The following is a 16,235-nucleotide window of genomic DNA, read 5'->3' as shown; positions in this document are numbered from 1 at the left end:
CGGTGTTCTGGGTGCTTTTGACAGACAGTGGGACGGACCTCCCCACCCCAGTACTGCTGACACAGTGTCCTCTCTCTCTCTCTCTGGACCTTACTCCCAAGAATTAGTGAGAAGCCCATAGATGTGTGGAGAACACTAAGCATGCCCTGGGCAAACAGCCATTCGCACATCAGAAAATATTAGAAACTTATTGTGAGGAACAGAGGGGGAACAAAAAAGAAAAAGGACAAAAAGCAGGTCTGTCCTTGCATATATACAATGTCTGTGGAAGTCTCACTTTTAATGCCAACTATTATGAAACTACTTCTACTCTGATCAAATTATATACTAGGTGCCAAATAAATGGTGTTAAATTGAAAACAAGATAAAGTAATGAGTTGATTAACCATTATTTTCTTTCAAGCCAGAATACAAGCCACAGCATTACATTTATGCATAAATGTGAATTTATATTTTATAGTTTTCAACTATCCAAATTTCCTTTTTAACTTAAATACTATTATTGTTGTTGACAGATTAGGCTACTATTACCATGATTTTTTTTAAAGTACTTCCACCTAATTTTAATAGACCAATTATTAAGACTTATCTTCCAATCTAGTAAAGAGATATGTAAGGGTAAAAAAAAAATAGCATTTCAACAGTGATAGAGATAATTAGAGAAACTATTCTGAAAGTGCTGTCTGTTCCCACTCTAAGACAGGTGGAATGATAAAAGACAGTCAAAATATTCTTAACTGGAGCATTTTAGCCCATTAAAGATTAAAATAAGTGCAGGCTATTGCCCTTTACCTAGCTGTGTTAGTTCTCACAGAGTCAAATGGTACAAATGGCTTTCTCCTCTCATTTAATATAACTAGGTCAACCATGGCCAGCAATGGAGGGTGACTGCCTCTGTTTAATACTCTCCTGAGTGGTACAATCGACATAAATCAGCATAGTCTCTCTTGGAACTTAGGGTAAAGCTGTAATGCTTAGAAAGAATTCAGTAAGCACTTCAAGAAACATTTGCCAGATTCTGCTTTTTGACATTAAACATGAAAATTTATTTCACATTTGGTTTTGTGTTGTTGTTCTGGTTTAGTTTTTGTTTGGGTTTTTTGTTTGTTTGTTTTTTGCTTAAGCATGAAGAAAGCGTGTAATATTACAACCCTAGTAATATTAAGAATTAATAGTAAGTAAGGTTACTTAGTTGTTTAACCAGCCATGCATATATTGAATTTATTTAATTTTAGTGCAAACTGGCTCACTTTTTTCGTTTTCCCTCCCCTAGAAACGGCTTTTGGATTCAGAGTTTATTGATCCTTTAATGAATAAAAAAGCCCGAATATCTCACCTGACGAACAGAGTACCACCAACACTAAATGGTCATTTGAATCCCACCAGTGAAAAATCTGCTGCAGGCCTCCCGCTGCCCCCTGCGGCTGCTGCCATCCCTACCCCTCCACCGCTGCCTTCAACCTATCTGCCCGTCTCACATCCTCCTCAGATTGTAAATTCTAACTCCAATTCCCCTAGCACTCCAGAAGGCCGGGGGACTCAAGACCTACCTGTTGACAGTTTTAGTCAAAACAATAGTATCTATGAGGACCAGCAAGACAAATATACCTCTAGGACTTCTCTGGAAACCTTACCCCCTGATTCAGTTCTACTAAAGTGTCCAAAGCCTATGGAAGAAAACCATTCAATGTCTCACAAAAAGTCCAAAAAGAAGTCTAAAAAACATAAGGAAAAGGACCAAATAAAAAAGCACGACATTGAGACTATTGAGGAAATGGAGGAAGATCTTAAGAGAGAAGAGGAAATTGCCAAGCTAAATAACTCCAGTCCAAATTCCAGTGGAGGTATTTTACCTTTGTAAAAGTACTGACTACATGTCAGGTGAACCAGAAGTGCATGCTATCATGAGTTTGAAATTATACAGTTTATAATTAGTAATTTCTTTAGCAAATGACGTTTCATTTAATTATTAATCTTAGTGTTGTGCTTTTGAGCAGTTGTTTTTTTTTTTTTTTTTTTCATTTTACAGCAGTTGTTTTCCATCTCTTTGGCCAACTGTTAAACATGGTTTCTGTATTAATAAGAATGGCATTTGAAAATGACTGTCATACTTGAGACTCCCTTTTGGAAGGTGGACCTTTAACATTCTTTTCCATATCTGTTATGATATTGTGCAGCCTCAACATGACCTATTATATGCCATTCTTGAACTGATTTAACTAAACACAATTTGCAATAAGAATATTCATTTCTTTCTTTCTCAATGAAACAGGGTCACCCTTGCTTTAATTAATATTAGCACAGGGGAAATGTCAACTTTTTAATAAATCAGGCCAAGATAAAATTTCATTTGCAGATTCATAACATCATCTTTATTTAGAGTGAAAACACTTTGTCTTTTGCAAGGCTGTTGGCTAGTGTTCACTTAATAGATCTTAAGGTTTAGGGGTTTTTCCCCCAATTTTGAGAGTCCTGTTTTAGTGAACTAACATCAATTGTTATTTGTAAAATTAACCATTTCAAGCTTTAGGAGCTTAAATGCTAAATATCTAGAGATCCAAAGAAACTTAAAGCTTTACCTCTAAAGAAAAGCTAATTCATAAAAAGCTTGCTTGCCTAAGATGTCCTGAGTGTTAAAAACTGACAAAATTAGATTTTTCTTATTTAAAAAATATGTCCTCTAAAACTTAATTCCTTGCATGCCACCACATAGAAGATCCAAGTTCACCATTTGGCATTGCTGCCAGTTTTAAAACCAGAATAACTAAGGCAAAATTCCATAGGAAAATATGGCTTTGGAAAAACTACTTTAATGAGTAGAGTTATAAGGAGTGTTGTCTTTCTGTATTTTGCTCATGATTCTGAAAGTCTGTAATCCTTAGATTTAATTGACCATCTTTGCCATATGAGAGAAGCTCTATTTTCTTTTAGTGTTAATTCCAAAGAAGCCGCTGTAGAATATATGATATGTGCTTTTCTTGATCTAGATTGGATACATTGCATGTCAAAGCATTTCTGTTTAAATATTTCAATCACTATAATACTATGTAATGGCACAAAAGGTAGATTTAAGCTTTTTCCCTCAACACTCTTGTAGTTGAATTTGTCAGGTCAGGAAAAGAAATGAAGAAGTAGAACTCTATGTTCAGAGTTCATAAGCCACTGGGTAAACTCCACTCTCCACACTTTCCACCCTCAGGTGGTGCTTCTGAGTCAAAGGCTAGAGACAGGAAAAGTGGATTTCAGTATGTTGAGATCTACATCAGAGTTTCAAGTGTTCTCAGAGTTGGAGACCTGGAGAAGCAGACTTAGTCTCTTTGAATTCTTTACTGAGGATATAGTAACTTTCAGAACCAGTTGGGATAATTACAAAGTTAGGAAAGCTCCAGACCCACATCCCCTGCATTTTTTGGAATTTATCTGGTATCTGTGGCAGAAGGGAAGCCAGGTGACCTGCACTTGATGCCTTTCTCTTTAAGACTCAGACTACTGTAAAAGCACGTTCTTTTACCCAAGCATGAATTTATAGGTGAGCAGCATGCACTCAGAGTCTATGTATTAATATTTGTTTAGGGTACTTTGTCCTTTAAAATATTAAACTGAGAAATTATCTAACATTCACTTTTATATGTTTTGCCAGTGGGCCTGATTAGGGTTTGAGTTATCAGTTTAACCCTACTTTGAATGATAAAAAATTACCCTGATAAAGAATCTAAACATATCCTCTGGACATGGTGCACTTAAGCAAATGGCATACTGAGGGATTTACATACTTTCACTGTGTAGCCACAATGTTTAGCACTTCTTTTGTCCTTAAAAAAAATCTGTTTAGTGTTATGAGTGCTAGAGATTACAGGAATATAAATTGACATTCAATAATACCTTATTTTAAATTACTTTAAACCAATGGGAAAACTTTCTACCCAATTCCACTGTTTGCATGCAAAAAAGGGAGGCAATAAAAATACAGTGACCAAAGCAGTCTGCTACCTGACTCTATTGTCTCATCTGCCTTGTTTGAATCCCATGAAAAATAGATGTTGATGTAAAATTTGTATCTCCCATTGTCTGGCTGCATCTGCCACCACAGTCTTTGAATTGCTGGGCAGATGCCACAACTGTTGTTGAAAGAATAGAAGACTGACCTTGGGTTAAGATGGAATTCCTTTATTGTGCAGACACTGCAGTAGCCAGGGTGCTTTAAATGCCTGGCGTCGGTTCTGCTGGCGCTGGTCATAGGGCCTCTATTGTTCGTGTTCAATTGTATTCCTTGCTCACTGTTGCTTATTGAGATGGAAGAATAGAATTTGAGGAAAAGTGTTCCAGATGTTTCTAATCTATTTTAGAATTACAGGCATTTGATAACCTTCGTGGTTGATGAATGCTCTGATTTTGTTTTTTTTCTTCGTAGGAGTTAAAGAGGATTGCATTGCCTCCATGGAACCTTCAGCAATTGAACTCCCAGATTATTTGATGTAAGTTCATATGTCTGCCAATGGAGAGAGCGGCTTAATTTTAGAAAGTTTGCAAATTCTTTTCCCATAATTTGCAAATCAGAAAAGTAAGAAGTTCCAGAAATAGAGTCCTGGAGCCACCCCTGCAATTGAAAGGCTGCCATTTAGCCTGCTTGTCCCAAATCTACCCTTGTCTGCATGAGCAGGTTGTGCCTCCCCCCGCTCTGAGCTGTATTCGTTGGCCTTTAAGTATAGAGAAGCCTGTCCTTTGTTCCGGGGCCAGGCTAAGCATTTGATTATGAAAGATTTTAGGGATCTGACCCTTCAAAGCTGACAGTCTATCAATGCACAGTCATTTACTTGGGTCCCCCAAAGGGATGGTTTATTGCTGACAAAGTGCTTGAACCTCTGTACATAATAATACAAAGTGTAAAGATAGATTGATTTTTATTTAAGTAAAGTTCTGCCCTCAAATTAATTTTTAGAGGAGAGAAGAGTAAAATCTGATCATTTCAATTTAGTAATGGTTATAATGTTTTCTTGTTGTGACAACAAGTTGCTAAATGCTGAGCTAGGGACATTTTTGTAACTGGTTATCACAGAAATTATAACTTGGATACATAATTCTAGCTTTTTTACAGAATAAAAGGTCTCTGTAAGAAGAAAATAATTAAGTTGCAAGAGCCTGGAAAAATGGAGAGGGAAAGAGCAAACAAATCTGACTTTGGATAGCTTTGAAAATGAACAAATGTGCAAAATAGCTAGAATGTAAAAGGGAAAATGGAATCTGGGCTGTCTGAACACTTTTTTTCTATTAGTAGCATCTCATGGTGGACAATGTTAAACTATGCTGTTTAGCCCTTTTCATTTCCAGAGTAAAGATCATTTTAGATTTAAAATGTGTTACTTCTGCTTAACAGTAGTGTGAAAGATATACTTATTGGGGAATGATACAGTATGAAACCATAATGCTGGTTATCATCTCTTAACTAACAGGAACTTGAGAAACCTTGCGGAGTACCCTCTCATCTGAGGTAGTGTATGGTTTTAGAGTTCTCTAGGAGGGCCTTGAAAGGCAGCTATCACCTACCACTTAGTTGGCCCAGGAAGGGTCAGTTGTCTGCAGCCAGGCTTCCAGGACAGCCTCTGCCTCTGCTGCCGAGGGGGTTCACCTCTTTAACTGCAAACCACTTCTCCTTAGAAGTCTTTAAATGTCAGCCCCCTTGAGTAACAACTGCCATTGCAGTGCTCTTGTTCTTTTTTGATTTTGAATTCCTTTTTATAATAGTGACATATACTTATTATATATGACAAAATCGTGGGGAAACTAAAAAACAATGCTTAACTTTCCCCATGGATTCAAGGCTGTTGTGTTTTGCCAAGTTCATTAGTTAATCCCCCTTTTTTTGTTTTTGAGACGGAATTTCGCTCTTGTTGCCCAGGCTGGAGTGCAATGGTGTGACCTCAGCTCACTGCAACCTCCACCTCCAGGGTTCAAGCAGAGCCGCCCGAGTAGCTGGGATTACAGGCGCCCACTACCACGTCCGGGTAATTTTTTTGTATTTTTAGTAGAGATGGGTAATTTTTTGTATTTTTAGTAGAGATGGGGTTTCACCATATTGGCCAGGCTAGTCTCGAACTCCTGACCTCAGGTGATCCACCCACCTCAAGCTTCACAAAGTGCTAGGATTACAGGTGTGAGCCTGGCCATAATTCCATATTTAAAAGGTTTTTTCAGGTTACTTATCTAAGGATGGTTCCTGGATCTGCCTCAGTGCATTTCTGTATGTTTGTCGTGTTTCTAGTACTATGTGATTGTTTGCTTAATTTATTTAAATAAACGCAATTTATATTAACCAAAAACTAGTCTTATATAGACATAGCAAATTTTCTAAAAAGTGAAAAAGCATGGATTTTCAGAAAAATTACCAAAACTACAGAACTTAAGTTGCCTCATAAGAAAACTAAAAGGATATACTATAAAACCTAAATGATCGAGGCCGGGTGCGGTGGCTCATGCCTGTAATCCCAGCACTTTGGGAGGCCGAGGTGGGCAGATCACGAGGTCAGGAGATCAAGACCATCATGGCTAACATGGTGAAACCCCGTCTCTGCTAAAAATACAAAAAATTAGTCGGGCGTGGTGGCGGGTGCCTGTGGTCCTAGCTACTCAGGAGGCTGAGGCAGGAGAATGGTGTGAACCCGGGAGGCGGAGCTTGCAGTGAGCCAAGATGGTGCCACTGCACTCCAGCCTGGGTGACAGAGCGAGACTCCGTCTCAAAAAAATAATAATAATTTTTAAAAAACCTAAATTATCAACCTTTGAATAATTCATACTTAACCAAAATATTTCTAATTTTTATGCAATAAAAATACTTGTAGTTAAGCTATCAAAACTGTTTAAAATTTTTTCCATCACCGCATAAACAGCCAACTGTAGAACTACAACAATTTTTCGTAAAAGTAGGGAAACTTTTTTCTTAAAAATGCCAGTGTAACCAAATAATCTCTTCTATAATAGCAACACAGTTGTTGACCACACAATTGCAGTCATTGAATAATTTCCCTAAGGAAATTATTAAATAAAATACTGAAGGTGTGATTTTGAGAAAGCATGATGAATATATAACAAATTAAGTCTAAGTTTCAAGATCGGTTTAGCTGTGCTGCTGATATACGCTTATCCCCAGGGACCTCTTTCTACCCCGGGGCTCCCTCTGGTGTACAGTCAATACAGCCCATGCCCAGGAAGGACTGCTTCACTGCCTGGCTGGCAGTGTACCTTTTATAGCTAAGATACCAGGAGGGCAGCTTTACATCAGCAGACTATCACTGTCTCAATTACACTTAGAAAATTAAACCTCTACACTGTCTAACTCAGCATGAATAAAAGTATTAATGAGGACACTAAGTTTGCTCACTGCATCACTTTTCTCACATTTCCTGCTAGGCATCTGTGATATTAGTAATTTAAACAAACTGATGGGCTTATATAAGACCATTTGGAGAGGACTGAACTCCAAGATTTTATGGCAGTGAAGAATATATGTGTATTCCCAAGGGGCATCCTGAAGCTCCTGCCACCTGCCTGAAATTGCTTTGAAATCTCAATTTTTATTTCAAAAACTCAAGGGAATTTTGCATTAATGACAGGAACACAGAGTGCAAAGAACCAGGCCAGTTCCTTATGTGATCCCAGTTCCCAGATCTACAAATAAGTAATACTGTAATAGGCCAGGCGCAGTGGCTCATGCCTATAATCCTAGCACTTTGGGAGGCCGAGGCGGGTGGATCACTTGGGGCCAGGGGTTCGAGACCAGACTGGGCAACATGACGAAACCCTGTCTCTACTAAAAATACAAAAATTAGCCGGGCATGGTGGCATGTACCTGTAATCCCAGCTACTCAGGAGGCTGAGGCACGAGAATCGGTTGAGCCCAGGAGGTAGAGGTGGCAGTGAGCTGAGATCATGCCACTGCCCTCTGGCCTGGGTGACAGAGCGAGACTCCATCTCAAAAAAAAAAAAAAAAGTAATACTGTAATTCTAAGTTTAATAATAAAATGCTGTTTTAATTTACTTATTATTGAATAAACTGATGCTCTAGGAAAATGGTCTTCTCTTACCAGTTAAGAGTAATTCACATCCCAAAGTAAAACACAGATTTATGGCATTTTATTAAGAAAGTAAGTTGGACTAATAGTACAACACTGGCTTTTGTTCAACATAGTATGACATTTAAATGTTTGAAAAGAACTAGAGAAATATTCCTTTTTTTGGTCTAACCCTCATTTTACAGAATGGTTGGTAATTTCCCTTTTGTATTTCATATATTTGCTTGGTCAGAAATATGAGGAAAGGGATAGAGGAAGCAAGCCTGAGGCACTTTGTTGAAGATGTCTGCTGGAAGCATGTCTGAAAGGCCAAGCAACAGACTGCCTCTCATAAAGCAGTAGGTCCAGAGAGAGCTTTGACTTTCAGCACTCAGTGACTGCGTGACATTCTCCTGGTTTCACGTTGCCCATTGAGTCCTTCTGTCTCTCTGTGACTTGTAACAGATGGGTTAGCATTCACCATTAGTGTGGTAGTGAATTATCTTGGATAGAGAAAGGTTCAGGAAACTAGATCTGTGTAAATACTGTTTTCTTTTTACTTAGTTGCATTTTAGTTCCATTGCCACCATGTCTTTACCACATTTACTCTCCTTCGTTGAAGCTCTCAAACTCTGTGTGATAATTTTACCTGGAAGATGTTTGGAGGAGTGACCTGGCAGCCAACCAGTGGCAGAGTGGCATTAAATATTAGTGACACATGCATGGATCTAATCTCTAAATATTTGGTTTAAATCTCAGACTTGTGCAGTCACGTTTATTGGGTAGCTACTCTCCATTTATCTTTTTTCTTATTAGAAAATATATCGCTATCGTCTCCTATGAGCAACGCCAGAATTATAAGGATGACTTCAATGCAGAGTATGATGAGTACAGAGCTTTGCATGCCAGGATGGAGACTGTAGCTAGAAGATTTATCAAACTAGATGCACAAAGAAAGCGCCTTTCTCCAGGCTCAAAAGAGTATCAGGTAAATGGATTTGTAACTAGATGGACTGACTTTCATATTTTACCTTCTTTCTTTCCCTGCCCTGCTCAACCTCAGCCATTACAGTGGCCTTTAGAGTAAGTACTCTTGCAGACCAGCCTTGCTGCTGCTTTAGGAAACTAAATATTTGAAATAGTTCTTGAAAATAAATTAACATAGTCAACCTGTATTTCTACCAGTGGAAGAAAACCTCGTGCCACTATAACATATCACATATTGAGAAAAATACCAAACACAACTAAACAGGAAAAAAGTTGGATCTTGAGATTCAGCTAAATATTTGATTAATTACACTGCCAACTTAGACTACAGCTCATAGGTCTGGTGCTATCCCAAAACAGTGCTATTTCAAGTATTTTTCTTTAAACCTCAATCTGAGATAGAATAGGGAAGATACAGACATAGGAAATAAAGAGGGCTTAATACACAGAGATTTGGGGTTTAAGTAAAGAAGTCTGCTGCTTCTGGCTACAAAGACTGATCTTTGTTAACCAGTCTTACTCTGTTTTCACTTTCCTACTTGAAGTGGTAATATGACTACAGCTGACAAAGAGCAGGAGATGCCTGACCTGTCTCCTGATTAGTTTTTGTAGTTCTTAGCAAAGGGATTGATAGAAATGAGTATTTCCCTCCTGTATGGGCTAGATAACTTTGTCACACTTCACGGACACAGGTGGTATAGTGGTGCCTCTGTCCCAGCCCACTACCAGTGTTCTGGCTGGAACCTACGTGAGACAATGGATGAGTTTTCCCACAACAGGAAACAGCCTGAGAGCATTTGTGTCCTCGAGATTCATTATGTCTTCTACTAGAGGGCCTTAATCTTTTTCAACAATCTGGGGAGAGTTATAGGAGACTGCCAGACGAATCGGTGTTCAGAGGTGCAAGAGGTTGGTGATATGGTGGTTTGGGGTTTATTTTTTTTATATATATAGTCATTTATCAACGTATATAATTATACTGAAACTAGAATATAACTCCAAGGATTACTTGGTTAGGAGCGGTTAATATTTGTGTGGCCTTGGGCAAATTACTTAATGCCTCTTTGCCTTGAATTCCCCATCCATAAAATGGGATAGTCATTGAGTTATGAGGAATAAACATAAGTAGGCCCAGTAAAGTGCCTGGATCCATGCCGGTACTTGGTACATACATCAGGCTATTGTCTCCCCCAGGCACCTGACCCCCTCCCCCCCCGACCAATCCCCACAGAAAATCACTGTTACTGGTTTCCAGTGTATTCTTTCGAAGTGTGTTTATGTGTGATGTGCATGTATGTACACATGGTATAAAATGTATATACATATCTACACAAGTAATTTCAACATATATACCATAATTAATTGAATCTAAGATTTCTTCATTTGTAAGATACACCATTGTTTTATGCCCAATAACTTAAATTATAATATATTATTATTTGTACTGGTTTCATTAAAATGGGGAGAAATGAGCATCTTACAAGTAATGAAATTCTTAGAATACTGTTCTGTTTTTCTCTTTTAAACAAATGGTATCAAGCCATCCATATTGTTCAGCACTTTGCTTTTTTCACTAAACAATATAATGCATCTTAGAGAATTTTTTTATATTGGTACATAAAACACTTTTGCATGTTTTAATGGCCTCTTAGTCTCCTTTGTGTAGATTGATGGACATTTCAATTTTGTTTACTGTCTTTTGCTCTACAAACAGCGCTACAGTGAATAATCTTGTATATGTGTCATTCAGTGGGGAGCAAGTATGTCCATAGGATAAGTAGAATTGTTGAGTCAATTTTGCATTTACTATTTTGATAGCTGTTGCCACGTTGCCTTCCATAAAGATTGTTTCAAGTTACATTCCCACAGTCAATATTTCCTATACTCTTGCTGAATGCATGTTAGCTATTTGTATTGCCACACACAAAAGAAGTTGTTCTCTTCTGATTTCTAATATTTAATTTTGTAGAATGTTCATGAAGAAGTCTTACAAGAGTATCAGAAGATAAAGCAGGTAGGTATCATCACTGTTGATTTTCTGACCTGTGGTTGAAAAATGTTGTAAATTCTACAACCTCATTCCTCACTTTTTTTTTTTCATCTGCAGTCTAGTCCCAATTACCATGAAGAAAAATACAGATGTGAATATCTTCATAACAAGCTGGCTCACATCAAAAGGCTAATAGGTGAATTTGACCAACAGCAAGCAGAGTCATGGCCCTAGAACTCTGCTTGGACCAGAAGATGTGAATAAACTTAAGCTTATTTATTTAAAATTCCAAATGAGTTGCTCTAGATTCTAAAAAGGTGAAACTTTGGCTTTTGAAAGTTTCAGTATTAGTAAACTTGAGTTACTTTTTCTTTTCCATTTTACTTTGCTTCCCTGCATTTCGAAGCTGCTCTTTCTGGTCCTCCCCACCATCCCTCCCCCAAGACTTGTGTTTGTTAATAGAAATAATTTTTTTAGGTATTGGGGATCCATTGTCTATATTTCAAATCAGTTTTTTTTCCTCAAAAACTTGTGTTTGTTATTAGAAATGATTTTTTAGATATTGGGGATCCAGTGTCCACACTTAAAAGTTGTATGTGTTTAAAAAACAACAGTAATGTGCAAGGTAGAAATGCTTTTGGATAAACGTAAGCCTATTTTCTGACCTTTCTTAATGCAAACTCTTTGCCTTAAATGGTAGAATATTTAGAAATTTGCACAAAATTAAAAAAAAAACATTGTCTTGGAGGGTTAAAAAATAGAAAGGTGTATGTGTATAGATTCACATACACATATGTATATACAGGCTGACTTGATCTAGAACATTAAATCCGCCCTGCAAGTTAACCCCCCATTGCAATGATTGCCTTAAGGTGTTTGCTAGTTGTGTACATAGTGTGGTTAATCATTAGCTACACTGCTTCCCACTTGATTAAAGCAATGGGAAGCATACTGTGGCCTACCAGCATCTGGAAGTGTGTGCTCGATCTGTATGTGTGCAGAGGTGGTGTGGATGTGAGCGTGCATGAAGGAAAAAAAGCTGCTACTCCTAGTAGGCCAAACGCTCAGGTTAAACAACTGACGAGTGTTACTGTAGGGTGTTTTTTTTTTTTTTTCTATCAAATTGCTACTTTTGTTGTGGAAGACAAAAGCATTTCCATTTCAACGAGTTTGTCAGCTTTATTAATGTTGGGCAAAAATTGATATGTCATGAAAATGAAACAGATCTATAGTTTTGGGACAAAATTATAAAATTAAATGTGTAGGTAACCTATTTATATACTGCTATAAAGTATTTTTTGAAGAGAGATATGCAAAGAAGCTATTACCTACATAAGATGTATATTTAAAGATTTTTTTTTCATCCTGGTGCCAGGAATATTAAAAAGAGTGGATATATTTAACCATAACATACTGTGATTCATCAAACAGCACAAACTTTCATTTCATGGAGTTTATCTGTTGACATTGATTTAAACTGTCACTTGTTTTATCATGTGGGAACATAAGTTATGTGGTCAAAAATATAAGGATTTTGAACTAATGTTGATTCAAGTTGTATTGTCTTATTGTATTGTCTTTTCAAAGTGCTGCCAGTTGAAAAGGGAAGCATTATGTTTACAAATCTGTTTTGAAATGTTTGCCAAAATTTTGGTAGTGTCTTTAATAAAGATGTTTGTCTCCAGCATCCAGAAAAATAAATAAATAACTTTGTCGTGTATCACTGTAACCCAGAAAAATGTTGGTTATGTAGAAAACTTGAGAGAGCATGTAGATTAACTTTTCTCTTTGGAGTTCTAAAACCTTAACTGGAAAGATTAGATAATATACTAAATGTATACAGAAGTATACAGACTATACAAAAAGACTGAAACAAGACCCTTTTGCACTACAACTTTATAACATTACCGCAGAAATTTTATTTCTAGGTAGCATGGACCTCCTAAGGAATTCTGTTTCTTTTAGCATTGAGATCCCTGGTGCTCTTTTTTTACCTCAGAATTGGTACAATCATTATTAAACGTTAATTTATTTCAAACTTTTTAATTGAAAAAAGGAAAGGGAAACTTAATTGGGGATAAATTCAGGCATCATATTATTATGATAGAGTCTCCTGAGTGGTTTGTCTATAGGTAACGAACTCATTGGTGTTATTTCTTGGACATCTTGGCCTTTTAATCAAAGACTGTGTGCTGCTATTTGCTGTGAGCAAGGTTTCTCAAAAGCAAAAGGTGCTTGGACCACTTGGATCACCTGAGTTAGAATCTCTAGGTATAGGGCCCAAGTATCTGCATTTTCACAGGTTTCCTGTAGGCGACTTTTTGCAAGCTAAAGTATGAGAACCATTGGCTTGGATGTAGTTCTAAACTTTTAGGTCTGTAAATCTTGAAATCTTGAACTGAAGGTCAACTATTGGCTTTTTTTTTTTTTTTTTTTAATGTCCATCATGTCAGCAGGTGCAAATCACTTCTCCCCTTTGCATGATCTGAGGCACATCCTCAGTTGTTTCACTGCCAACTCTTATTTCAGAACCTGTTTACGAACAAGCCTTCCAGTTGGTGAATGGTTAGTCATTGGAGCTCCTACCCTGTACATCAGCACATCTTCTGGTTTACAAGTTGGGTAACAATGAAAGCTGGAGATGCTAAATGGAAATCCAGCATTGCATACCCTTAGACCTGATTACATACCAGTAAAAGCCTTAATTTAGATGTTAGTTGTATGTGTTGGACAGATCCTTGCAAAAGTGTGTCTGTCTATTAGTTGTAAATTTGAAAATTATAAATCTCTGAATCTGCTATTATCCAAGTTTCATCCCTTTTGAAGATGAGGCATGAGCCTATTAAAAAATTTATAATCATTTTTCATCTCCTACTGCAAGACTTTTAGATTCTTACAAATGAATACTACAGGAATAGTGGCCAATTAATGTCAGTTGCTCTGGTGGAAGAATTTATCTAGTTTTTTTTTTTCTTTTCTTTTTTGGAAGGATGGTGTAAAAAATAGCAAGATTAGAGTTGTATAGTTTTTTCGATCACATTTCATCTAAAATGATTTGAAGGACTTTTGAAGATTTTTACCAACATCCTTAAATCAACTCCAGATTGGATGAACAACTGATTTAAAACAAACTAAGAGAACATTAACTAGATGTGGGCTTTTTAAAATATATAGGTATTGCATTTCCTACCTTGTTATTTATTCCACTTTGAATACTTTAGAGGGGTTAACTTTCAACTCTTTAAGGTAGTAATGGATGTTTTATACTTGTTCTCACAAAATTGTTATAGTCAGTTTATATCATTGCTCCATGCATTGATTATAAAAATTCAGTATTAATTTTTTCTGATTGATCTTATAAGCTTTATAGGAGTTTTCTCTTATAAAGTGTTTCACCTTATTATGTAAAACAAATGCCTGCTTGCATATTGGAAGATGTTGAAATTAGTTTTAGACAAAAATGGTCCATCAGTTCAGACACTCTGCTTGGATGCCTTACCCTTTTCATTAGTGGATTCTTTGCTTCTGAAACTTGGCAGAAACTCGTTAGCCAGTTCACTGCCTTTCTGACAATGTGTGGAGTCACGTATGCTTGGTATATGCCTTTACTACTTTCAAAGTTCTACAGTTTATTACTTGCCCAAGTGTTACTAAATCCTTTTCTTATGTGTACTGGATGGAGAAAAAATTATAGCCAGCACTTTGAGAGGAAAGTTTTCAGAAACAATATTAACTGGCACTACTAACTGAAGGCCACAGAAGATGCTATCAATGTTATTTGTAACCTGAAGATTGAACAAGGCTGTGAGGCTCATTTCAAACTATTTTGAGGTGTTAAATTATATATATGCTGTTTCTCAGCTGTTCCACTCAAACCGTGTTAGGACTCTCGAAGGTAAAATGTCACAGGGGCTTTTCAGTTGTTACTGAGCTCAGCAGCTGTGGTGGCCCCTGTTCTACACCAATTTCAGTTCAATAAAAATGTTAACTTTGCAATTCTGGTAGTTGTTTTTCCTTTGTCTCATTTCAAGCCTCTTTGTCTTAAAAACAAACAGAAAAAGCTTATGACAAAGTATTTGCAGAGATACTACTTGTTAGGGCTCTAGGAAGTGGGAGCAGGGAATTTGCTCCAGGGATCTGCCTTTTTCTAAGTGTAGGACACGCCCTCCAGGGGCAACTTCTACTAGGGGAACAATAATCATAGTTACCATTTATGGAGGGTTTCCTCTTTGTTACACATTTTTGCTGCATTATCCCATTTCTCCTCACCACCTGCTATCTCCATTTTACAGGTGGGCAAACTAAGTCATAAAGAAGTTAAGAAACTTGCCTATCACACAGCTAGTAAATGGCAGAGCCTGGGAAGTCTGACCGCAGCATCTGTGTTCCTAACCACTTCTCCATCCTGGGCCTCATATGTTTATAGAGGATAAGACTAATCTTTTCAAAGTGACAATTCCAGTGATACCACATATGCTAGATAAGACCTTTTGGTTCCAAAGGCTAGAATGTGGGGGTCGGAGTGATTTCTAGTGGATTATTTTGGGGGAGTTGATTTATCGGAAATCACAGAATACATTTGAAGGGAGACTAGCACACTTTTTGAGAAAAGGTTGTTTCCCCTATGTTCGCTTTACTTTTGGAAGTGTACAGTGTTAACAATGGAGTATTTGAAAGTGGGCGGTGGAGGTAGGAGGGAAGGGTACAGTCTTGTAATCATACCATTTTCTCTTCATACCAAAAGGCTATCTCAGGAACAGACTCCAGCTTAGGGGTATCCAGTCTGAGAAGACATAAGGGCATTCTCCCAGCTGAATCCTTAACCTCCAGTTTCTAAAAATCTTCTGAAGGAATAATGTAGGAGGAATGGAAGAAAGCCTCAATCAAACATTGGTATTAAAAACCCAGAGTGAGTAATGTGGGCGGTTCCTCTGGTCATATTTATGAGAAGCCTCAAGGATGAGTGAGTTTCACAACATAATGACAGTCAGGAGCCCTCCCCAGTCCCTTCTCCCACTGGACCTTTAACAGGCTCCTGTCCTCAGCTGTAAAATGAAAATATGCTTTTCTTACTGAAGCATAGAGGGGTTTCACTATTTATAAAAGCACATGGGAATTCTGTGAAAAAATCCTTCTTTACAGATTATCTGCTGAATGCAAGAAGGGGTGTTTCTTGAAGCATTACTTTCCATGTGAGAATGAATTCATTTTGA

The 16,235-nt window shown here is 37.4% G+C and overlaps 1 protein-coding gene across 1 annotated transcript in view; it reads left to right on the top strand.

The window, feature by feature from the left end:
- ELL2 (elongation factor for RNA polymerase II 2) overlaps positions 1-15,018 on the top strand; it is a 77,552-nt gene extending 62,534 nt beyond the window's left edge. Inside the window, exons 8-12 of the mRNA XM_030817075.1 lie at positions 1,274-1,844; positions 4,412-4,475; positions 8,862-9,033; positions 11,002-11,046; positions 11,140-15,018. Coding sequence (XP_030672935.1) covers positions 1,274-1,844; positions 4,412-4,475; positions 8,862-9,033; positions 11,002-11,046; positions 11,140-11,256 — 969 coding nt within the window. The 3' untranslated portion in view covers positions 11,257-15,018. The remainder of the gene's footprint in view (positions 1-1,273; positions 1,845-4,411; positions 4,476-8,861; positions 9,034-11,001; positions 11,047-11,139) is intronic.
- The last annotated feature ends 1,217 nt before the right edge of the window (positions 15,019-16,235 follow it).

The sequence above is a fragment of the Nomascus leucogenys genome, chromosome 2 (assembly GCF_006542625.1).
Source record: "Nomascus leucogenys isolate Asia chromosome 2, Asia_NLE_v1, whole genome shotgun sequence".
Lineage (NCBI taxonomy): Eukaryota > Metazoa > Chordata > Mammalia > Primates > Hylobatidae > Nomascus > Nomascus leucogenys.
Note: the sequence above shows the minus strand (reverse complement) of the source record. Positions and strands in the feature narration are given on the sequence as shown.